Source organism: Meriones unguiculatus, chromosome 16 (assembly GCF_030254825.1).
Source record: "Meriones unguiculatus strain TT.TT164.6M chromosome 16, Bangor_MerUng_6.1, whole genome shotgun sequence".
Classification (NCBI taxonomy): Eukaryota; Metazoa; Chordata; class Mammalia; order Rodentia; family Muridae; genus Meriones; species Meriones unguiculatus.
The window spans coordinates 28,853,859-28,876,760 of NC_083363.1; the positions used below are offsets into that span (position 1 = coordinate 28,853,859).

Genomic DNA, 22,902 nt, shown 5'->3' on the forward strand with positions numbered 1-22,902 from the left:
GTGGACCCATGCTGATCTCTAGCTGTGCAGACTGCTCGTCTCTGAGCGGGCCCTGGAGCGTGACTGGAACGGGTCCGTGTGCCGCACAGATCCCTGTCCTCCGCTGATAGGCGTCAGTTGGGGGCCTAATAACTGCTGGTTACTATTGGCTTTCAGTGGAATCCAGGAAGTTCAGCAGGCCCCTGACCATCCCTTCCTACCAGTTTCCACCCAGCCACACTGAGTGTCTCCTCCGTTAGCTTCTTCCAGGTCTCTACCTTCCGACTTCGTGGGCCATTCAGAGCCAGGTGACTAGACTGGGGACAAAATGACAAAAAGCATGACAGAACAAAGGGGCTAAATTGTTGAACTTTATGAAAATAATGTTTAGCCGCCACATAAATACCCAGACTGCCCCTCCTACAGCATGAAGGGTAGGTCAATGTTCTTCTCACCCGTGCCTACGTAGATGTAGCCATAGTTCTTGGTGCGGGGAGCGTGGTAGAAGGTGAGGCCTGGCCAGAGCAGGCTGCGCAGCACCACCAGCGCGTTGCCCCTTTCCATCTGGATGCTCCAAGACCCTGGAGGGACGACAGGAGCTGAGGCCTGGCTCAGGTGCCACTGTAAGAGTTGCTTTGCTCCTGCTGCTCATTGTGACACAGAGGGAAGACAGTAAGCCACCAAGCTAGGATGTGGGGACAGGCAGACAGAGTGGCTCCTTTCCCTTGCACTATGACTTTGAGCTCCAAGATGGATGAGACGGCTCAAGGCCCAAGCTCAGGTTGGGCCATTTCAGGCCTCCCACCTCAGTGGTCTCCCTAGCTGCTGGTAGGTGGAGCCATGCTTGGGAAGGGACATCAGCTGCTGAGTCCGCCTTGTGGTACTCCAGACAGCAGCTCAGACCAGGCCGAGCCAGAATGACTTGGCTGGAAGGGCCTGATCCAGCTCCAAGGGAGGGAGCCGCTGTGTGGGAGGAAGGAGCCTGGGAAAATCGCCTCTGGATGCAGATCTGGGCTCCTATTCCCCTGCGCACCGAGGCCTCTCCCCCAAACCAGCCACAGCCCTGCTCTGGTCCCTGCCAGGAAGGCAAATAACTTTTGCAGGTTTTGGTGCAGGACCAACCAGTTATGCTTGAGGGCTGTTCCAGAGCCTTCATCAGTTGCCAACTCAGCCCTGCTGCTGGCTCCTTCCACATGAGTTTCCCGCAGCCTACCTCCAACCATGGCCCACCCTGGTCACTCCACACCCAGCAGCTTCGCAACTCAATCCCCACCCTCTGGGGGCCACCCTGCATCCAAGAAGCTCATCCCTGAATAGCTAGCTGCCTGCCCAGGTCAAAAGCAGAGCTTTCTGGAAGCATGGAGGTCTGTTGCCCCTGGTCCTGACTCAGCACGCACAGGACAGTGAAGTGAAGGCTACACACACCATGTGCTTGTCACTGCTCCAGTCCACAGTGCCATCAAGAAGGAATCAGAACAGCCTGTGTAATGGGCCATGGCTGGTGCAGCGCCTGGCTGACAGCTGTCCTCTGAGCACCTGAGAACTTTGGCTTTCTTGGTCATAGGTCTCCAGAAAACACTGCTTGAGCTTAAGGGGACACGAGGCTGGAGTATGACAGAACAGAGAGTTCCATGTTCGCCATGTTTGGTCCTTGACTACAAACAGACCAAGGAATATACTGTTCTCTAGCCTTCGTCACCCTACCAGGGCGCAGAGCATCATGGGACAGCTTTCTACAGAGACCTAGTCCCTCCTTGCTCTTAGAGCCACAGCCACATGGCCTCCCTGAGATAAGCAAGACCAGACTGTGCTCTGCCCACCCAGGAAGGCTGGCTCGCAGCTTCCCTTGCCCAAGTGCTGGCCTAGAGAGAACAGCCTGTCTAGCCCCAGCCCCACTGCAGCCAGATAACTCATCAGTTCAGCCAACAGCGTGGTGCCAGGGGACCCCTCACACCAGCATGCCTGGTCACCTCTTGCTCCCAGTAGCTGGGGAGCAGAGGCTAGGATGTGTATCTCGGACCCAGAGACATGGGTGAAGTGTGAGGAACCCGAGGAGGCCAGGGCCAAGCAGGCCAAAGGGTGCTAGCTGAGTTGCAGCATGCCGGGGGCCGGCCTCCCCGCCTTCCCTTGCATTCTTGTCATACCCCTGTCCACTCATCCTTCCTGCCTTAGCTCATCACCCAGGACACACACACAAATCCTCTCCTCTTTCCTCTCTCTGCTCCCGCCCACCGCCCCCAGCGTGTCAGCAGACACGTTGCATGTCCATGAGGAGCTAGACACTATCGCCTTCACCACTGTCTCAAGTGCAAATACGGAAAAACTAAACCCAGCCAGCAGTGGTTGCCCTTTGAGATAGGAAGCAGTCCAGCAGGGCAGTTCATAACCCCAGTTTTCTCCCGTCTCCTCAGACCTGGCTTCCTGTCCACCTCTTAAATACCGGTGCTCTGAGGCTGGGGAGAAAATCAGCCCTGGAACTCAGCGGTAGCCCTATGCAGCTGGCAGGAGGTCCTCCTGGGTTTCCCGATCAGTGTGGAGCCCCAGGCTGGAGTGAAGTGACCTTTCCATCCTGCCACCCAGGGAGAAAGGCTAATAGTGTAAGAGAGTGAGGGTCTGGCTCAGATCAAGCTGTCAGAGGCAACAGGTGGCCTATGCTTCAACCCCTAAACTTCATCACACGAAGAAACGGCCAGGGAGGACTGGATAGATGGCTCAACAGGCTGTTCTTTTAGGGGACCCAGGTTTGATTCCCAGCACCCACATGATGGCTGGCAACCGTCTTCATTCCAGGGGATACAGAGCCTTCTGTATCTGCGGACACATGTGGGACACAGGCATACATGCAAACAAAAGACCCATATACATAAAATGAAATTAAAAAGTGACTGCAGGTTCCGGATGGGAGAAGGCCCTATCCCCCTTACCATAAGATAGAGTCAACCCTCCTAGAGGCTGGGCCTGGGGGATAGAGAGTGTCGTGGAGGAAAACGACACCCCCGTGTCAGCCTCCAATCTACTTAGCAGATGGCAGGACCCCTGATCACTTCTGAAAGACTTAGAAGAGCCATCTGCACACACACACCTCTAAGGCTGACACCACGTTGCCCATTCTCTTCTTCTCACCCTGTACCATGGGTCCCCACCCTCCAATCACCTCTACGACAGCCTTTCAAAGTCAGTTTTCCAGGCTGCAGGACTTTTGCTGCCCTCTGCTGTCCAAACAGGGCGCTGCACCGAGTGCTTACTTCTGGGACCCCAACCTGGATTTGGTCCTTCCTGCCAAGATCTGCCTCCCCACAAGTCCCGCTACCTGCTCCCTCCTCTGAGCCCATCCCTCTGTGCTCCTAGTAGAGCCTAACTTCTGTTTCCCATCCTGTCTTGTTGCCCTCAAACTTTCCTGGCACAGGAGAGTTGGCTTTCTCATTCCGAGGGCACCAAAAGGGCTTGGCATGCAGCTGCTCCATGCTCTGATGACAGAGGGAAAGGTTAAGGAGTACTGAATGACAGAATACCACTGAGAATCTGGCTGCCTGACCCACTGCTCCACCTGTCTCCCATGGTGCAAAGCCATGGTCAGAGAAGTCACAGCACCCATCAGAATGATCCTGCCTGGGATCCATCGGCATAAAAATTTCCATCGCAGGGCGTTCGTTACACAGCCCCTCGTTGCCAAGATACTGTTCTCCAACAATATCCACCGCCCCCTCCTTTCACCAGCACCTGTATAGAGAAAAGCTGTGAACTCCAGGCTTAGCCCTGGAGCTAAGGGCAGGGGACCACGCCTGCTCAGATGTGACAAACCATCTTGAATGATTGATTGCTTCAGACTCGGAAAGCAAATGCTCCTCCCTAAGCAGAAAGAGTTAAGGAGCTCCAAACCCCACCCCTCTAGCCAGGCATGGTGTCCCAGGGTACTCCCTCAAGGGTTCTTGACCCCACTCTGCAGTCCAGTCACCCACTGGCATCTGGCAGGCAGGAGAGCCACCCAGCAGCTTTCTCACTAGAAGAGAGTACAGAAGGAAAGCAGAGCTGTTTCTGAAAGGGGGAGATTCATCCTGGCCCTGTTCACTTTCCTTCTGTGGCCAGAAGCCACCTACCCACCACTGTAAGCCACACTCAAGGTGACTTGGCTTGGGTGCCCCCATGTGGTGGAACCCAGATGCTGGGGATCTCATCCTGACCCTGGCGCTACAGTAACCCATAGACAACCTGAGGGCTTGATTGCCCCTTCTCTGCCCACCTGTGCGCATTGCCTTGCAATCACAGGCTTTCCTCCAAGCCTCCACAGCTTCTCCCACCAAAGCTTTCCAGGAACTCCTGGGCCTGTGTGCACCATCACTACTCAGCTTTCTGTAAGTTCAAGGCCAGCCTGGTCTAACAGACTGAGTTCCAGGAAAGCCAGGACTACACAGAGAAACCCTGTCTCACAAAAACAAAACAAAGCCAACAACAACAAATGATGATGATGATGAGGTTAAATCAGGGTTTCATTTACTATGTAGAATTTACTAGGTAGACAAGGATCAAACTTCTGATCCTCCTGCTACATTATGATGCTTTGTCTCATAATCAAGAGGAGGAGAATAGCTGTTATCAGAGGTAGGTTGGATTGAAGGAAGGAAGTATGGGGTTATGTTACGAAAGGACACAGGAAATAGAATGACAGTATATAAGAGGAACAACTTTAGAGGTCTATTGTAAATATGGTACTATAGCTAAGCATGAATATATATATATATATGAATATGTACATAAATGTATAAATACACGTATATCCAGATGTATAAATACAGATACATTTGAGATAGGGCTGTGCACCGAGGTCCGAGTGTCTGAGCCCTGGCACTGCAGGTCTGCACTACCACAGCTGACTTTATAGTATACTCCTGGGAAATGTGATGGTAGCAGACAAGTGTGCTCCTTCTGGGGGTGGGGAGGGGCCTACCTGAGGCAATGTGCTTGTCAGTCAGCAAGACCGAACGATTTCACAGTGTATATAGACTTTGAAACATCACAGTGTTCACGATAAACATAATTTCATCCATTAAAGAAAATAAAATTAAGGAGGTTTTTAACTTAAAGTCGAGTGGGAGGCAAGGTGGCTCTTTGGCTAAGATGCTCACAGCTAAGCCTGACCACTTGAGTTAGATCTCTGGAGCCTACAAAGGGGAAGGAGAGAACTGACTTCCAGTTCTCTGAGTTTGTCCTCGGATCTCCACATGTGTGCTATGACCTGCACACACAAAGAAATCCATCAAGAAAGTTTCAACTTAAAAAGTAACCATTGGCCAGGTGGTAGTGGCACACGCCTTTGATCCTAGCACTTGGGAGGCAGAGGCAGGTAGATCTCTGAGTTCGAGGCCAGCCTGGTCTTCAGAGTGAGTTTTAGGACAGCCAGGACTACATAGGGAAACCCTGTCTTGAAAAACCAAACAAACAAAAAGCCAAAACACATTAAAAATTGATGGCCATAAGACTCAGAAGTACATTAAGAATAAGAACAAAAAAGTTAAAAACTAAAAAAAAAAAAAAAAAAGCTAAAAACTCAAGAGACACGGAGCTACTTTACATCCTTCCTCTGCTCTGGTGCTCTGGACAACCAGGCTCTGGGGAAGCCTGGGAGGGTCTGGGAGGGTCTTAATGAAGAATTGCCTGGAGTGGTGGTTTGCTACCTGTGGTTGAGACCCCTTGGAGATATAATGACCCTTTCATGGGGTTCATGTATCATAAATCCTGCATAACAGATATTTACACCTTCAGGAGTCACCAGTGAACCAGCAATGCCTGCCTAGGTTCTTAGTCCCAGCCTTGGAGAAGAAAGGCGGGTGGGCTGGCCTCCTGCTCTGACCTGAAGGTCAGCCCCACACCCTGAAGATAATGGTCTGTTACCTTTGGGGATGTCATGCTCCAGGGAGTCCAGAAAATCCAGAGATGGGTCCAAGTCTGCCTTCTCAAGCAAGGTTTTGTTCTTCATATCAACAGCCTCCCTGAAGTGGAAATAGGAACTCAGCTTCCTGATCTCAGACAAGGACAGGCCTGGGAAGAGGAGATGGCAGAACAATTAACCCAAAGGCTCCTTTCTCCCTGCATTGCCACCAAAGGGAAACAGCAGCTGGGGGTTCTGTCCATCAGACAGATAACCAAAGCCAAAAGATGGAGCTCATTCCCTCCGCCCACGCTTGGCCTTGTCCCAGGAGAATTCAAATCACCGTACACACCCTGCCCCTCAGGGTCCAGTGACTGATAATCCACCCCAACTGCACTGGTTAGTTTTAACTATCAACTTGACACAACTTTGAGTCACCTAGGGAAAGAGTCTGTTTGTTTGTTTTGAGACAAAGTCTCACCGTGTAGCTCTGGCTGGCCTTGAACTCACAGAGTTCCTCTTATTTTGTTTTTATGTTTTCCCTAAGCCAAAGTATGTATTCACTAAGAAAGAATACATGTTTTAGTCTACAGTCCTAGAAAAAAAATTTTAAGTTGTCTCTGCCTTCAGAGTGCTGAGATGAAAAGCATGAATCACCATGTCCAACCTGGGAGGGTCTTAATGAAGAATTGCCTGGAGTGGTGGTTTGCTACCTGTGGTTGAGACCCCTTTGGGATATAATGACCCTTTCATGGGGTTCATGTATCATAAATCCTGCATAACAGATATTTACATTGTACTTCATGACAGTAGCAAATTTGTAGTTATGGTCTTGGGTCACCACAATATATGGAACTGTGTTAAAGGATCACAGCATTAGAAAGGTTGAGACCCAGTGATCCAGCAGGTTAGCCCATGGGCATGTCTGTGGGGGATGGTATTCATTGTAAATGGATGAGGAAAGACCCAGCCCACTCTACGTAGTACCTTTCCCTAAGCAAGGAGCCTCGAACTGTACAAGAATAAAGAAAGCTAGCTGAGCTCTGCTTGTGTGCGCTCATTTCCCGGAGATGGACCGGACCATCTCCTTCACTGTGCTACTTTCTTGTCAGCAACAGAATGAAACCAGGACACTAACCAACAGCAGCAGACCAGGAGGCTCATCCTTCCCGGTGCTGTAGACACAGCCACTCTTCTCCAAGCAGGGGACATCCCCTGGTCTCCCCGACATGTTCAACAGAACCTTAGTATCTCCTGCTCTGCGAAGCTCTTCAGGGAACTCACCTTCAAAGGTCCGATTGACGTGGGTGACTCCAAAAGGAGTCTTGAAGAGGGCACCTCGGGGGATGATGGCCACAGCCTTGTCAATCTGGTCAATAATGGACACCAGGCGGGTCTCTTCCTTGATTTGGACCTGAGGAGAGAGAAGAGGGACATCCTGCCAGGGCACTGTGCCCACTCATCCCAGGTGGAAAGACAGAGCTCTGCATGGCCAATTCTTTTCCCCACCAGAGGGAAAAGAGTTGTACTGAGTAAGAATTTGCCATCCCCCTTCCGTGTGTGTGTGTGTGTGTCACACGCACGTGTGCAGGCGCAAGGGCTAGTAGAGAGATGGTTCAGTAAAAGCGCTCGCCAGCCTGATCATCTGAATCAGGACCGCATAAAAAACTGGATACCTGGATACTGCACTGCACATCTGTGATCCCAACAGAGATAGAACTTTCCAGAAGCTCAAGGGACAGCAACAGAAACAATAGAGACCTTGCTTTAAAAAAAAAAAAAAAGAAAAAAAAAAAGAAAGAAAGAAAGAAAGAAAAGAGGAAGAGGGTCGGAGAGGTGGCCCAGAGGTTGAGAGCACTGGCTGCTCTACCGGATTATCTGGGTTGGATTCCCAGCAGCCACATGGCAGCTCACAACCATGACTCTAGTCCCAGGGATATCACAGCCTGCTCACAGGATGCAGAGACCCCACGTTAAGGCAAAACACTCCTACACATGAAATAAATACATTGCCTTTATTGAAGTGCAAGAAGAGAACTGATTCCCAAACCGACTGCCCAGACACACAGACATTCACACACCCACTAATAATGATAAATAAATACAATCATATATACAGTTCATATATATGAGAGTAATCATGCTCACGGTGCGTTATTTGGGTGATAGAGAAAATCATATCAAAGGGGATTAAAACTTGAAGCCTGTGGACAGAGGTATGTGAAGTCACAGAGCCACTGGCAAGGGGCTGACATGGGGAGGCAGAAACTAACATTCAGGCGCTGTGAATGTCACCTCAGTGATTGCACAAGGCAGGTATGGCTGCCACTAGGCTGTTGACAGCCTACACTGAGAATTTTACCGTCACCCGTGTTCAAATACAAGGCTGGGTTTTAAATTCTGGTTTGGTTTGGCTTCAGCGTGTGGCCCCCCTACTTGCTGAGCCAGCAGCATTTCTAGGAACCAGCCCTTTAGATATCAAGTGCACACGTTGGAAATGACGTCAGTCCAAGGCCACTTGGCACAACAGGTTTGTCAGAGCTGTAACGTGGAAGTTACTTTCCATGAATCGGATGCTGTTTAAACACAGGTGCAGTCACACGCTGGCACAGAAGCTGGTGGCCAGTCGGGGTACTGATACAGAAAGGACTCTGAGCCGGTTGGGGTGCTGATACAGAAAGGTCTCTGAAAGAGAAGTTTTCCTAAAAAGGGAAATGGACAGGGCTGTGGACGCACCGCATGGCCACTCTATTTTTTAACATTTATTTTGTTTTATTACTTGGTGCATGTGGGGGTTTTGCCTGCGTGTATGTCTGTGCGCCATGTGTGTGTGTGGTGCCCACAGAAGTCAGAAGAGGGTGTCGTGTCGGATCCCCTGGACCTACAGCTATAGCCAGGCATGAGCCACCACATGGGTGCTTAGATTGAGCCAGGTCCTCTGTGAGAGCAACAAGTACCTTTAACAACTAAGCCAACTCTCAGCCCTACGCTACCATTTTTAAATTTTGTTTAAAAGGAAAAAAAAACAACAAGAAAACATATCTAGATGCCAGGATGTTACTTGGCACCAGTGTCTGGAAATGGCACTTCAAAATGGAGTCCGAACCCCGGGGATCGTTGGGAAATGCAGGCTTGTGCTGCGGGGCCTGAGATCGCGCCCTTTGAGCTCCTGGAGTACAGGGAGGCTGCTGATGGAGTGGAAGGCTCTGGACCAGACAGGGACATATGCTAAACAGTTACGTAATGTCCCCTAGAGAAAGAGGGAAGAAAGGAGATTTTATTGCATTTCTTTTAGTGCCTGTGACTCAGGAACCATGTGGTGTATTATCTAGTAAAATTAAGATTAGTCCAAAAGGGCTGGCCAGATGGCTGTGTGGATAATGGTACTTTCCATCAAGCCTAATGACGGGAGCTCAAGCTTTAGAACTTACATGGCAAAAGAGAACCAACTCCCACAAGTTGTCCTATGACCTTGACGCCACACACACACAAATAAATCCATGTATTTCAGTGGCAGAGGGTTGGCCTAGAATGCATAAGGTCCAGTTTGGATTCCCAGCACTATTAAACAATAATGACTATGCAAACAGTGATCATGATGATAATAATAATGAGCCGGTGGTGATTGCTCTCACCTTGAATCCCAGCGCTTGGGAGGCAGAGGCAGGCAGATCTCAGAATTTGAGACCAGCCTGGTCTGCAGGGTGAGTTCCAGGGCAGCCAAGGCTACACTGAGAAACCCTGTCTCCGAAAACCAAAATAATAATAGTAATAATAAACAGTAATAATAACAACAGTATCCATATGTATACACATTCCCGGTTCTCGGGATATAGCATGGAGCCCTCTCTCCAGTCCCCATGTGAAGCCAGGCTTTATAAGAGCTGCCCATCCACTCTCTTTGCCCTGCTCCTCAGGCCTCATCCACTGAGCCCCAGTGTCCTCTTCACCTGGGTGGTAATGCACCACATTCACAGAGCTGTCGGGACTGGCACCCCAAGGAGGCAGTGAACACCCGGGCAGTAGTGATGGCCGTGACAACAGGTAAGCATAGTGGGACTTGCTCGTGTTTCTAGGGGGCTGGTACCCTGTTCTCTCTCGGTGTGGACGAGTGTTTTGCTCTCTCATGTCTGTGAGCCACCTGAGTGCCTGGTGCCCACAGAGATCAGAAGAGGACACTGGATCCCTGGGAACTGGAGATACAGACAGTTGTGAGCTTCCACACGGGTGCTGGGGACGGAACCAGATCCGCTGAAAGAGCAGCCAGTGCTCTTAGCCACTGGGCCATCTCCAGCCCTGGAACCCTGCTCTTGGGTTGATTTAGTTGGGTTTGGCTTGTGGGGCGGAGCGGGGCGGGGTGGGGGAGGGGCCTGCCAGGGCTTTGCCTGTGGTGCTCACGTTGTACTGACCCTCAGCCCTGACTGGCGTTTGCTCAGACCCAGCACAGCCCACCACGCTGCACTTACCACCACTTCTTCATCAAAGACCCTCTCGCCCTCGTTCACCTTCTGGAGCTCCGTGTGTTCGTACTCATGCGACGGATCACCCATGAAGCGGCCACTCACCATAGCCGTCTGGGTGGCCATCTCCTCCGTGGCAGGGGGCAAGAGGCTCCATTCTGTGCAGTTCAGGCTGCCAACAACACCCACATCACCTAGGAGTCCAGCTGCCCTCGCACCGTGCTCCCGCCACCCTCCCTCATCACAGGGGCTTTGAAAACACCTTCACCCCAGGACCCTTCAAAGCCTGTGTGGGACAGTCCACCCTGACATTGGATACACATTCCGCTTGATGTACTTTTCCCTTACTTTAAAATATTTTACTGGGCTGGATAGATGGCTCGATGGTTAAGAGCACTGTCGGCTCTTCCGAAGAACCAGGGGTTCAATTCCCAGCACCCACACGGCAGCTCACAACTGTCTGTAACTCCAGTAACAAGGGATCGACACCTTCACACTGATGCACAGAAAAATAAAATTAAATAAATTATTGAAAAAAATATTTTACTTTGGGAGCTAGAGATAGAGCAGTTAGAAGCTCTATCTTTATTCCAGGGGACTCACGACTGGTCCTCAGCACCCAAACGGTGGCTCACGACTGTCTGTAACCCCAGTTCCAGAGGATCTGATGCCCTCCTCTGGCCTCTGTAGACACCAGGCACACACAAACATACATGCAGGCAAAACACCCATGCACATAAAATAAAATTTTAGAAATATTTTTAAAGGTGAGGCAGAGGGGCTGGAGAGATGGCTCAGGACATCTCTCTTGCTGCTTTTCCAGAGGACCCAAGTTTGGTAAGCATGTATGTCTGTGTGTCTGTATGTCACAGAGTGCATGATTGGATCCCCTAAAGCTGGAGTTACAGGCTGTTGTAAGCTGCTCATGTGGGTGCTGGGAACCAAACTTAAGTCTTGTGAAAGAACAGCATGTTTTTTTGTTTGTTTGTTTGTTTGTTTGTTTTGAGACATGGTCTCTCTGTCCCGGAACTCGCTCTATAGACCAGGCTGGCCTCAAACTCACAGAGATCTGCCTTCCTCGGTCTCCTGAGTGCATGAGACATCACTGCCTCATGCAGGTGTTCTTAACTGCTGACCTATCTGGCTGGTCCTTAAAACATTTTGTCGGGGGCTGGCAAGGAGACGCAGCAGGTAAAGGCCACCACGCTTGACAACCTGAGCTTAATCCCCGGAGTCCCTGTGATGGAAGGAGGGAACCGCCTCCTGCAGGTTGCTTCCAACTTCTCCAGGTTTGCCTTGATGCACTCATCCTAGCATGTGCATAAGGCTGCCGCCACCACACAAAGAAATGTCTGTCCATCGCCCATGCTGATCTGGAACTTGTGTCCAAGTAATTCTCTGTCTCAGCATCCAGAGCAGCTGACAGTCTCACAGGGCGTGCGGCACCTCAGCCAGCCACTTCGTCTCCTGGGTACATAAATGTGCTGGTTTGTGTTTTAGTCTTTTATTTGTTTTGTTTTGTTTTTTTCCAAGACTGGGTTTCTCTGTATAGCCTTTACTGTCCTGGACTCGATTTGTAGACCAGACTGGCCTGGAACTCAGAGAGATCCATTTGCCTCTGCCTCCTGAGTGCTGCACCATCACATCCGGCTAAATGTGCTGGTTTGGGGGCTAGTGTTTTGTCTAGTAATTTGACAGTTGCTCACCCATAGTGATATGGGGAAGGTCCAAGGATGTGCCCAACTTCAGAGAGAGGTCACGCTCTACAACAGCAAAACCCACAGCCACCAGCAGAAAGGCCTGGCTCTCTACCAGCATAGTTTTGATTTGCTTATTTATTCTTCAAGTAGAACAATGAATACTTTTACATTTTTAGCTGCTACATCCTCAGCTGCTTATTAAGTCTAAGGCCACTCTGAGCTACCTGAGACCCTGTTTATCAGATGGCTTACAACGAGCCCACGGTCAGTGTCCTAGTTAGGGTTACTGTTGCTTCTGTGAAACATGACGACCCAAGCAGCGTGGGGAGGGGAAGGTTTATTTGGCTCACACTTCCACATCACTGTTCATCCTTGAAGGAAGTCAGGACAAGAACTCAAGCAGGGCAGGAACCTGGAGGCAGAAGCTGATGCAGAGGCCATGCTTAAAACTTACTGCTTACTGGCTTGCTCAGCCTGCTTTCCTATAGAAAACATCCCAGGACCACCAGCCCAGGGACGGCACCACCCCACCCCTCACTAAAAAAGTGCCCTCCAAGCTCATCTGCAAGCCTGATCTTACTGAGGCATTTTCTTAATGATTGAGTTTCTCTCCTCTCAGATGGTTTTAGCTTACGTCAAGTTACCATGAAACCACCCAGCACAGTTAAGTTTAAAATATCTATAAGTCTAAAATGCTTTTAGTACCCCTAAACGACCCAACAGCACAGCTTAGAGATCCAGCCTGCTTGGGTTGCTGCTTGCTGCCGCTGCTCAGGACTGGATGAGAAAATGAAATCACAAGTCACTAGCCCGGGACTAGATGGAGGTTCAGTGCAAGACATGCTCTCTCTACTGAATACTTTGAGGTAGGGTCTTCACCGTTGCCCAGGCTGGCCTTGAACTCCTTCTGTCTCGGTTTCTCAAGTGCTGGGTTTGCAGACCTGAGATGAATGCTGCTGTGCAGGTTCTCAATGGTAAGCAGGGCCAACACTCAATGGTAAGCAGTAGCTGACCTTTGGACCGACCAACCTTGAACTCCTCACCACCTTCATCCAATCTGTCACAGCCTCCCTCATATCTTCCAACTGCTCAGCTATTTTCCCCTTCCAAATTCTTGCCTCTGGGTACCACCAAGGCACCTAAAGGCCCACCCCACACAAACTTCCAAATCGTCTGCCCACTCAAATCTGAGCATGCTCTTCTTGTTTATAACCCCATTGGTGTTCCCTGGTGGCCTACGGACAAAGTTCGGACTCTTGACTTCTCCAATCATGCTGCTCTGTCAAGTTCACGTCCAGTCTCTTCCCTAAACTCTCGGAGCCATTAGTCAGAGTGCAGGAGGTTCCTGTAGCTGGGAGCTGTGGGGAGATGCTCATCTTTCAGAACCCTGAACAGTGGTCAAGCTTAGTTGTTTTCCTGGAACCCGGAGTTCTTGGTATCTCTTTGGGTACCCCTCAATGCTAGCATCTTTTGAGGCAAGATCTTTATTCTTTTGTGTGTATGAGCGCTTTGCCTGCATGTATGTATGTACACCTCACGTGTGTGCCCTCAGAGGCCAGAAGAGGGTGTTGGACCCCCTGGGACTGGAGTTATGGGTGGTTCTGAACTACCATGAGGTGCTAGAGATTGAACCCCATTTTTCTGGAAGAGTAGCCAGTGCTCTGTGCACTGAGCCCCCTCTCCAGTCCCAGCACAGAGTCTTCTGTAGCCCAGACTTGGCTTCAGGTTCCTCATGTATCCAAAGCTGACTCTGAACCTCTGAGGCTCCTTCAGTACCGGTTTGATGCCACGAGTAAATAAATGAGGTCCGCAGACACCTGCAGCTTGAGTGCTTTATAACGTGGTTGGCCCCCCATCATCCTGGGGAACTCAAAAAGAGGCTGGGATGCTCCTATGCGGTAGTCTTACACTGAAGAATAAGCCCCTCCTCCCCCGATCCTAACCCCATTTCACAAGACTTACACTTTTCCAAGAGCGCCTCCCGCTGAACAGCCCGTGAGAGGTGCTTCCAGACAGCTCCAGTACAAGCCCTAGAGTGTCTGACTTCTTCAGGCCAAATCCAGTCCACAGCTAGAACCTGAATTCTATACCGGGTCGCCTTCTCTAGGACCTCTCACTTTGTGCTTGCTCCGTTCAGCCCCCTGTCCATAACGAACCCATTTACACCAGTTTCTCTTGCTCCTCCACGCTGACAATCTTACCTCCCCGGACCCTGCCCAGCCACTTTCCCATCCAGAGAAGCCTCACAGTTCAGTGACACTCCAGTCACCGAGCTCTCCAACTGTCCATTTCCTTCCTCATGCCCCACTCACAGGCGGGCTCTCAAGAGCTTCTTGCTCAGGCTGTGCCCACCCACCTCTCCCAACCGTAGCTGCACCCACTACCCTTCGGTGTCCTCCCACGGCCTCACCTGCCACAGGGCCACCTCACCTGTAGAGCGTCTTGCGTGGTGCCAGCTGGTCATCACTCAGGCCCTGTGCAATGTAGTAATCCGCGACGAGGCCGAGGATGCGGCCCCAGAAAAGGACCCGATCGAAGCGGTAGTCACGCTTAACCAGCATAAGGGACGTGAGCAGCGAGGCCCGGCGGTCCGGGCTGAGTCCCTGTCCACTGCCAGACGCCAGCTCCAGCGACAACAAGAGACCGTCGGCGTCCATCAGGCCAGCCGTTTTCCTCTAGGCTAGTCTGCCGGCTAGAAGCCGTCTCCATGGAGACCCTGGGCCCCACCCCCTCGGGCTAGCAGGGAACAAAATCCCACCCACGGGACCGCCCATCTCTACAACCCCGCCTTTTCCTGGAGCAGCCACCACACAGTCCCTGTCTTCTGTTGTCCTCTAGGAAGCGCCAGCCGAGCTCCACACATGCACTTCACATTAAATCCTCCACATGCCCGACAGGGACTTGGGAAGAAAACAAAACCCCAACAAGGGCGCTAGCTGTATTATTTCAGCCCGGGCAGTATCGCTTCTTGGCCTGAGAATTTTATGAAGAATTTGATACCTCCTGAGTTTCTGACACCCTCTAAGCCCACCCGGAGTCAGGTTTCACCAGTAGGCTCTGTTCATCAACCAATTTCACCTCAGAGCCCTTTGTTTACTCCCAGGACTAGTCTGACAAATGATTAGACAATGAAGTATGATATAGGACCACTCCTTGGAAATGATATAAAGGATGACATTTTCCAGCACTCAGGAGGCAGAGGCAGGCAGATCTCTAGGAGTTCTGGGCCAGCGTGCTTTACATAACAAGTTCCAAGCCAGCCAAGGCTGCATAGTGATACCGTCTTAAAAAAAGCCACTTAGAGACTACACATGCATGTCAGCTCCAACCTACATGTAGATAACCTACATATAGATAGCTGTTTAGACTCAAATGGTAGCAACAGACAGAAGACCACAGCCACACTAATGGCGGGGCTCTGCCTTCACCCGGCTAACTTAGCCACAGCCCCAAAGTCAACAGGTCCTCCACAGGCTTGTTTCAGGGAAGCTGGGCTTTGCTAGTGACTGGATTCCTTTGGGGAAGACTCACGAAGTCAAAGTGCTCTGAGCCTCCACACCAAGGCCACAGAGAAATACATGTCTAAATGGGATAATTGCTTTGTTTTGATTGCCTGGGTATTGCTCATCATAGTTTGTGTGTGTGTGTGTGTGTTTTGGAAGGGGGGTGTTTTGGTGTGTGTGTTTTCAGAACAGGGTTTCTCTGTGTAGTCTTGGCTGTCCTGGACTTGCTTTGTAGACCAGGCTGACCATGAACTCACAGACATCCACCTGCCTCTGCCTCCCCAAGTGTTGAGATTACAGGTGTGCACCACTATACCTGGCTCATCATGGCTTTTTAAATGAGCATTTGACAGCTGACCTGGCCAGTCTTTCATCTCAAAATAACTCATGGCCCCGTTCACAAGTTCCCCACTCTCTTTTGCCAGGTCCCCTCCACCAATCCCTGTCCCGCTTTGACAATACAGCTCAATTCTTGTATAAAGTAGTATCACACACAAAAACAACCATCAGTGTGGCTGACAGGATGCACTTCAGCTAGGTTCAACCCAGAAGACAGCCCAAACATCTCGTTTTCACTGATCGTGGATTTACCTATCCATGATGAATTCCACCTCAGTAGCCAGAATCTGAAGGAAGAGCCAGTCTCGAAGGTTGGTAATATGCCCATTTGGTAAGCAGGAGCAAACCCTGGCTACTTCCAAGGAAAGCCACACTGTTACGGCACAGAGAGCAGGCTCGGCAGGCAGGTGAACAGACTTGAACTCATGCTTTCCCATGCAGCCAGCACTTCTCAGTCTTCCTAATGCTACAGCCCTTTAATGCAGCTCCTCAGGCTGTGGTGACTGCCAGCTGTAAAATTGTTTTCCTTGCTACTTCATAACTGCAGTTTTTGTTACTGTTATGAATTGTAACGTAAATATCTTTCTAATGGTCTTAGGTGATCCCTGGGAAAGGGAAAGGGTTGTTCCACCCCCGGGGAGTCACAATCCACAATTTGAGAAGCTCTAACTTAAGCAAACTGACCCCCCCAAATCTCATCTTTAAAACAGCTAGTAACTATACATATAAGTTAGCATTAACTAACATGTACACGTGCCTTTTTTTCTTTTCTGAGACAGGGTCTCCTTATGTAGTCCTGGCTATCCTGGAACTTACAGTTGGCCTTGAACTCATGTCTGTCTGACTCTGCCTCCCAAGTGGCTGGTATTAAAGGCACGCACTGCCCCACCCAGCCTTGTATATAAGTTCTTTGCACATACAGGCACGAAGGGCGTGGGGGAAGGTGCACGAGAGGACAACGTAAGCAATCGTTGCGGAAGTGGCCTCCATTGTGGGCACTGCAGAGGGCCATACTAAAGCATGCAGAACTGAACCGCCATGAGGCCTGCATGTTGAACTGCCATACTTAGAAGGGACGGGAAGGTGGGAAGGTTGAGGGGTGGGAGAATGCAGAAGTGGGAGTTGGGATGAGTACGATCAAAATACATTGTTTCCATGTATGGAATTTTCTGAAAATAAAAGATACCCTAAAGAGAAACTGAACGAGGACAGGTGAAATAATCCTCACTCAGGCAATCACCCATCCAAATGACAGCCAAGGAGGGGACCTTGTCACAGCGTCCCCAACCCCCAAGACTGGACTTTCAGCTTCCAAAACGTATGAAAAAGAAACAGAATAAAAAACTTGGCCTCATAGCCTGTAATCCAGCAGAGGGGGGAGTCCAAGATCATTCTCTGCTACTTATCTAGTTCATGTAAACATGAAACTGTCTCAGAGGTGGTTTGTTCTGTGTGTTTTTGTGTTACTGTGTTCCAATCATTTCAGACACAGGATCCTAACAACCCTGCCGGGTATCTCCCTCAGCAGGGTGATCTTCTGCCAGCAGTGAGGGGGCCATTTTTGCTAGGAGCAATGGCAGGAGCCATCAAGCAATGGAGAGAGGCAGGGCAAAAGCTTCACAAGTAACAGGGACATAGGGAGAAAACCCTTCAGAATTTCAGGGCGATCTGGGGAGCCAGAGCTGGGTTTCATCTGGCTTCGAGAAGAGCCTTTTGGTTTTCATTTTTCATCCTGTTCTTTGTCACTTTCCTCTGAGATTCGTTTCTCAGATCTGAAGGGCGGAACTGATCAGGTTTACCCAAACTACTGAGACTTCGGAACAGCTGGAAGAGGCTGCCAGGCCTCCCCCACTTAGCTCATGGTGCTGGGCATGTGGCAATGCCAAGCCAATCAACAGTGACTGCATGAAGCCTGAACACAACATCCTTTGGTCCTGACTCCAGGTGACCCTTTTTTGAATAGGGCTATGGCTCCTCCTTTCTGAGCTAGAACCATCTTTTTTTGGGGGGATGAGGAGGGTCCTTCCTACATCCCCATAGCAAATCTGCTTACAGTCCACCACAGACCAGAGTTCCCTGCGTTCCTGGGCTCCCAAAGTGAGTGGCCTGCCAAATCAAGTTCCTTACCAGGATTTTGCCTACTGCCCTGGCTTTGAGCATACAGACTTTAAGAGGCAAAGTTCAATCAGTATGGGGAAAGAATGTTGGTTAGAAGTGAACTGAGGAGAGCTCCAGTCCTAGTTCTGTTATCAACCCACTTCTAGAACCTTGACCAAGTCACTTAATGCCACAGACTAAATCTAGCAAAGAGGAAAAGAGTCATTAGCAAAAATCATGGAATCCTTGAAGTAGAAGAGGCCCAGGCAAAACCAAACACTTGCTGGGTGTAGGGATGCACCCCACAAGCACATTCTGAAGAGCACAAGTCTGACGCTCGCCTGGGATATTCCTTTAGTGCCTGGCATGTAGCTCAGTTTACACAGTGCTTGCCTACCATGGATGAAACCCCGGGTTCCAACCCCAGCACTAAAGAAACCAGGCATGGGGGCTTATGCCCAGGATCCCAGCATTCAGCAGGTCGAGGAAGGAAAATCTGAGGGCCAAGGTTACCCTCTCCTACACGAGACTTTCCCAAAAACAAAAACAAGAAAACAACCCTTGCACCTCAAGGCCAAAATGTCTTAAGTCAAAAGTGTTAGGAAATTTTAATACAAATCCATTCATCTCTTATTTAAATTCATGAGTCACACCCACATTACGACCCTGGTTACAGTTCGGGAAAGTCATAGCACAAAGCAGAGAAGGGCCAACTCCATGCGAGTCTACTGACCCATCTGTGCTTTGTAATCTCAAACAGAACCACCTGGCCCAGGGGCCTCTGGGAGTGAATCGTTGATTCACTTGATGACACAGCCAAGCATCATCGGTCACCAGGAAGTCTGGGGAGAAGAGGCACACAGCCAGGACAGAGCCTTCCTCCATCACCAGGAAGCAGCTTCAATTCCAAACAAGAGAAGGGTGCCTCGGTAGCACAGGGGGAGAGAATCCAGCCACTGTCTTCATTCATTCATTCGTGGAAACCTTTAAGTGTCACTGGTGCCTGGAACCAAATGTAATCCTCTGAAGCCACGGTTGGGACGGAAGGTCTGCCACAGGACAGGGACACAGTGAGTTTGTGGCCCCGGCTGGGCATGCGGTAGTTGAGCTTGGGTCGGAACCAGTCTTCCCCACAGTCCCGGTGCCCCTGCACCATGACAATGGTGCCCATGAGCGGAGGAACCTGCAGCTCACTGAACGCATCGGCCATGAAGATGGCTCGGAAGAGACGACGCAAGCAAGCTGCTGTGTTCAGGCTCTGGTCCACGCTGAAGGGGGCCAGCCTGGACAAGTCGAGTTCGTAGAATTCCTTGGGGCTGAGGGCATTGCCTCCGAGAAGGATCAACACTCGCGGAACCAGTGTTCGGGCAAAGAAGTCTTTTAGGTGACCGAGGAGGCACTCCAGTTCTGCCAGGGTTTGCTGACATTTCCTGCTGCTCACCTCAGTGGTGATTCGAGGTTTCTTCCTTGCTGTGTCCTCTGCCTGTAAAGACAAAGAATGATGGAGGAAAAGACCTCGGCACAAGGAAGTGGACGCCCTTTGGAGGAACCCCATGGAGATATGTAGATAAAGTGGCAAGACTGCATTTCTGGTATTGGGTTTTATCAGAAAGCATTACATCAAGGAAAATACATTCACTATACAAATTACACTTCTCCTGTGCCTTGAATAGCAAAGATGGTATTACAAGCCGGAAGACATCAAAATACAAGCAATGAAAATAGTCGGGAGGGCAGTGAGATGGTTCAGCAAGGAAAGGGGCTTGCTGCACAGGCCTGGCAACCTGAGTTCAACCCCCAGAATCAAGTAAAGACAGGAAAGAATGACTCCACAAAAGTATTCTTTGATACTTGTGTACATGGCAGCACATGTGCCAAACATGTGCCCGCACGCACACAGCAATTAAAAAAAAATAAAAATAAACAGAAAAAACAAACAGTAAAAAACTTGGTAGCATAGATGAAGATAGCAATTTTTGTTTTACAGGGAGTGTAACTGAATGAGGATTATTTGATTTAATCAACTGAACATAGCAACTAGAACACATGGTTGTTGAGTCTAGAGATGAGTCAATAAAAGTACCTGCTCTGCAAGCACAAAGATCTGAGTTCAAATCCCCAAGACCCAGGTAAAAAGCCCTATCCAGCACTGAATGGCAGAGACAAGCAAATCCTGAGTGCCTGTTGGTCAGGCAGACTAAATGAGCTTCTGATTCAGTGAGACCATCCCAAGGCAATGAGATGGAGAGCAACGCACGCGCGCACACACACACACTCCTTCACACAGGCACACACTCATTACAGTCAGTAATACATGCTTTGCCCTGAAATGCTGATGATGGAAATTCAGTAAGGGAAGGAGAGAAAGAGAGTTAGCAAGATCTCCCTGTAGAGGAAGAACTGAATACATAACATGGGCCAAAAGGCAAGAGGCTTCAGAAGATAAAAAGTGGATGGTCCCAGCACCAACAGGTGTCTGTGTGTGTATTGGGGGGGACATATTAAGAGAAGTGCTATCGACTGCTAGGAAAGGGGACACCAACAAGGAACAAGTCCACATTGCAGAACCCTAGACAGTTGCAGGCCCTGCAGAAGGCACAGGAGGCACTGAACAATAACCTGGGTGAGGACAGTCTCAGGGTGAATGTCTAACACTATGGTTTGGGGGGGTTTGTCTCATTTTTGAGACAGGGTCTCCCTACGTACCCACGCTGTCCTGGAACTGCCTCTGAAGCCCAGGCTAGTGTTGAACTCAGTGTCTGCCCGTCTCTCTCCTAACTGCTGAGATTAGGCTCCATCTTGTCCCTCCTGTCCTATGTCTGGGGAGTTCTCCAAAGAGATCTCCCGATGGCATTACTCCCTCACAGGGCTCAGGCATCAGACAGCGGCTTACACCGACATACTCGGCAGACAGAATAAAAAGTTCCAACCTAAAACAGCAAAAGCCAAACGAAACAAATAGGAAAAGAATTCTGGAAGACACTTCAAAGAGCAAGAACTGGGGTGGGAGGGACCCTTAAAAAAATAAGAGAATGTCACAGTCCTGAAAGACATGGAGGCCATAATCCTAGCACCCAGGCTGAAGTGGGAGGAACTGAAATTCACAAACTAACTGGACCACGAGCCGGCCATGGTGGTGCACGCCTATAGTTGCAGCACTTGGGGAGGCAGAGGCACCCCGATCTCTGTGAGTTCAAGGCCAGCCTGGTCTACAGAGAGAGTCCAGGACAGCCAAGGCTACACAGAGAAAGCCTGTTAGAATCTAAAGTCTAGAAAGTTTCTCAAGAAAATAAATTAAAACAAAACCAGGAACAGGTGACAATGTGGTGAGAAAAAAATTTAAATGTAGAGTGCCAGTTCAGGTCTAAGGATACAGCTTAGTAATATAGCACTTGTCTGGCATGTGAGAGGCCTTAAATTCCCAAGAGTGTAAAGGAGGTGTAATGAGGAAAAGAGGAAGAAAGAGACCATTAATCATAGCACTCAGGGAGGCAGAGGCAGGCGATTGCTATGAGTTAAAGGCCAGCTGGTCTATAAAGAAAGTCCAGGACAGTCAAGACTACATGGAGAAACTCTGTCTCAAAAAACCAAACAACAGAAAGAAAAAAAAATTGAAAGGCCAGGGTATGATGGTGTACACCTGTAACCCTGCGAGTTACAGGGGGAGTTGAGGCAAACAGATCTGAGACCAGCCTAAACTACCTAATTGAAATTCTGTTTCAAAAAAAAAAAAGTAAAGAACAAATTCATGATGTCCTTACAAAACACATAATAAGTAGAGTCTCAGAAAAAGAACAAGAGGAAAAAAGGCAAGAGACCCAAGTGAAGAGAAAACAAGGCAAGGAAGCCTTTGCAAAAGCCTAGACTTCCACAGAAGCTGAGGATTTCCTAGATCACTTTTCTACTTGCCCACCACCATCTAAGACCCACAAAGTCTTCCCACCGGTTTTCTCTGAAAGCCTGTACGTACCTGGGGAGATGATTTTCGGTAGAAGTGCTTAAGCTGTTCATAGGGCAGAGGGAGCTGTTGGCGTTGGTACATGATATGCTTTAGAAGTTCACAAGTAAACTGGCAGCAGCCTTCCTGGCTCACGGGCCCAGGAAATACCACCGGCACCAAGTCTCTCGGGCAAAACGGCTCCGAAGGCTTGGACGGTTCCTGGGCGGATGTGATGACGGTCTCCAGATCTACCTGGGGAGCATGAGTTTCTTCCGACTTCTCAAACCAATCCAAATCTAATCCGTGGGTGAAAGGGCAAAGGTAAGGGGGGGACCAAAAGCAGCGTCAGTCTTCTCGTTCTCAGGGGCCACACCAGCAGACACCCCCACCAGTGACAGGAGACCTGGCTGGGGGCGATTTAAATGATAGCCGGGCCTGGAGGGGACTTTCGGAGGCAGAGACTAGGGTTTCGTTATTGAGTGTCGAGTGGGGGCCATCACACCCAAAGGGACACAGCAGGGCGAGGGAGTGACCGCAGAGTCAGGGCGGACTGTGACACGGGAAACAAGGGCACAGGGAGACACACAGAGGAAACGCCATGCCTCTGGGAAGGCAGCAGCAAGAAAGAATCGGGCCCCCCCAAGTTACCGATCCCACTCCTTACTTGGGTCATCAGAGGGGGCCAGCTCCGACAGAATTTCCGGCCAGGATGCAGCCATGGCGACCGCCAGCTTAGTCGTCCTGCAGTTAAAATAGACGCCGCGCGGAGCATCATGGGAAGCTCAAACTCCACTTCCGGCTCCTCGCCGCCGGAAAGGACTCGACGCAATCGCTGAATGGTGGAGGTTGAACTCGGAAGAGTTGAGCCACACCCTGGCAAGGGGAACGCTCGGCCCTTCCCATTTAAGAGATCCTGGCGCCTACCGGGGCGGGGCCTGCCTTCCTAAGGGCGCGTCCATTCGCTCGGCCTCTGCTCACCTTCACCTCAGCTGCCGCAATCCTACTTCATGGCAGGCCC

The 22,902-nt window shown here is 50.1% G+C and overlaps 2 protein-coding genes across 2 annotated transcripts; both read right to left on the reverse strand.

Annotated features, from left to right (window-relative positions):
* Positions 1-115: 115 nt before the first annotated feature.
* Positions 116-14,725, reverse strand: Rsph9 (radial spoke head component 9). Its single transcript, XM_021640190.2, has 5 exons — positions 14,436-14,725; positions 10,312-10,477; positions 7,130-7,259; positions 5,869-6,015; positions 116-560 (listed from the first exon to the last, which is right to left on the reverse strand). Exons 1-5 carry the CDS (start codon positions 14,660-14,662, stop codon positions 400-402), a joined length of 831 nt encoding a protein of 276 aa, XP_021495865.2. The 5' UTR covers positions 14,663-14,725; the 3' UTR covers positions 116-399.
* Positions 14,726-18,528: 3,803 nt separating this feature from the next.
* Mad2l1bp (MAD2L1 binding protein) lies at positions 18,529-22,701 on the reverse strand. Its single transcript, XM_021640186.2, has 3 exons — positions 22,549-22,701; positions 21,915-22,180; positions 18,529-19,427 (listed from the first exon to the last, which is right to left on the reverse strand). Exons 1-3 carry the CDS (start codon positions 22,601-22,603, stop codon positions 18,915-18,917), a joined length of 834 nt encoding a protein of 277 aa, XP_021495861.1. The 5' UTR covers positions 22,604-22,701; the 3' UTR covers positions 18,529-18,914.
* Positions 22,702-22,902: the final 201 nt, after the last annotated feature.

Coding starts and splice junctions, on each gene's coding strand:
- Rsph9 (XM_021640190.2), bottom strand. CDS start 14,662: ATGGACGCCGACGGTCTCTTGTTGTCGCTGGAGCTGGCGTCTGGCAGT. Junction 6,016..7,129: donor CGTCAATCGGACCTTTGAAG/GTGAGTTCCCTG, acceptor TCCTCTTCCCAG/GCCTGTCCTTGTCTGAGATC. Junction 561..5,868: donor GGAGCATGACATCCCCAAAG/GTAACAGACCAT, acceptor TCGTCCCTCCAG/GGTCTTGGAGCATCCAGATG.
- Mad2l1bp (XM_021640186.2), bottom strand. CDS start 22,603: ATGGCTGCATCCTGGCCGGAAATTCTGTCGGAGCTGGCCCCCTCTGAT. Junction 22,181..22,548: donor GGCCCCCTCTGATGACCCAA/GTAAGGAGTGGG, acceptor CCCACGGATTAG/ATTTGGATTGGTTTGAGAAG. Junction 19,428..21,914: donor ACCGAAAATCATCTCCCCAG/GTACGTACAGGC, acceptor TTGTCTTTACAG/GCAGAGGACACAGCAAGGAA.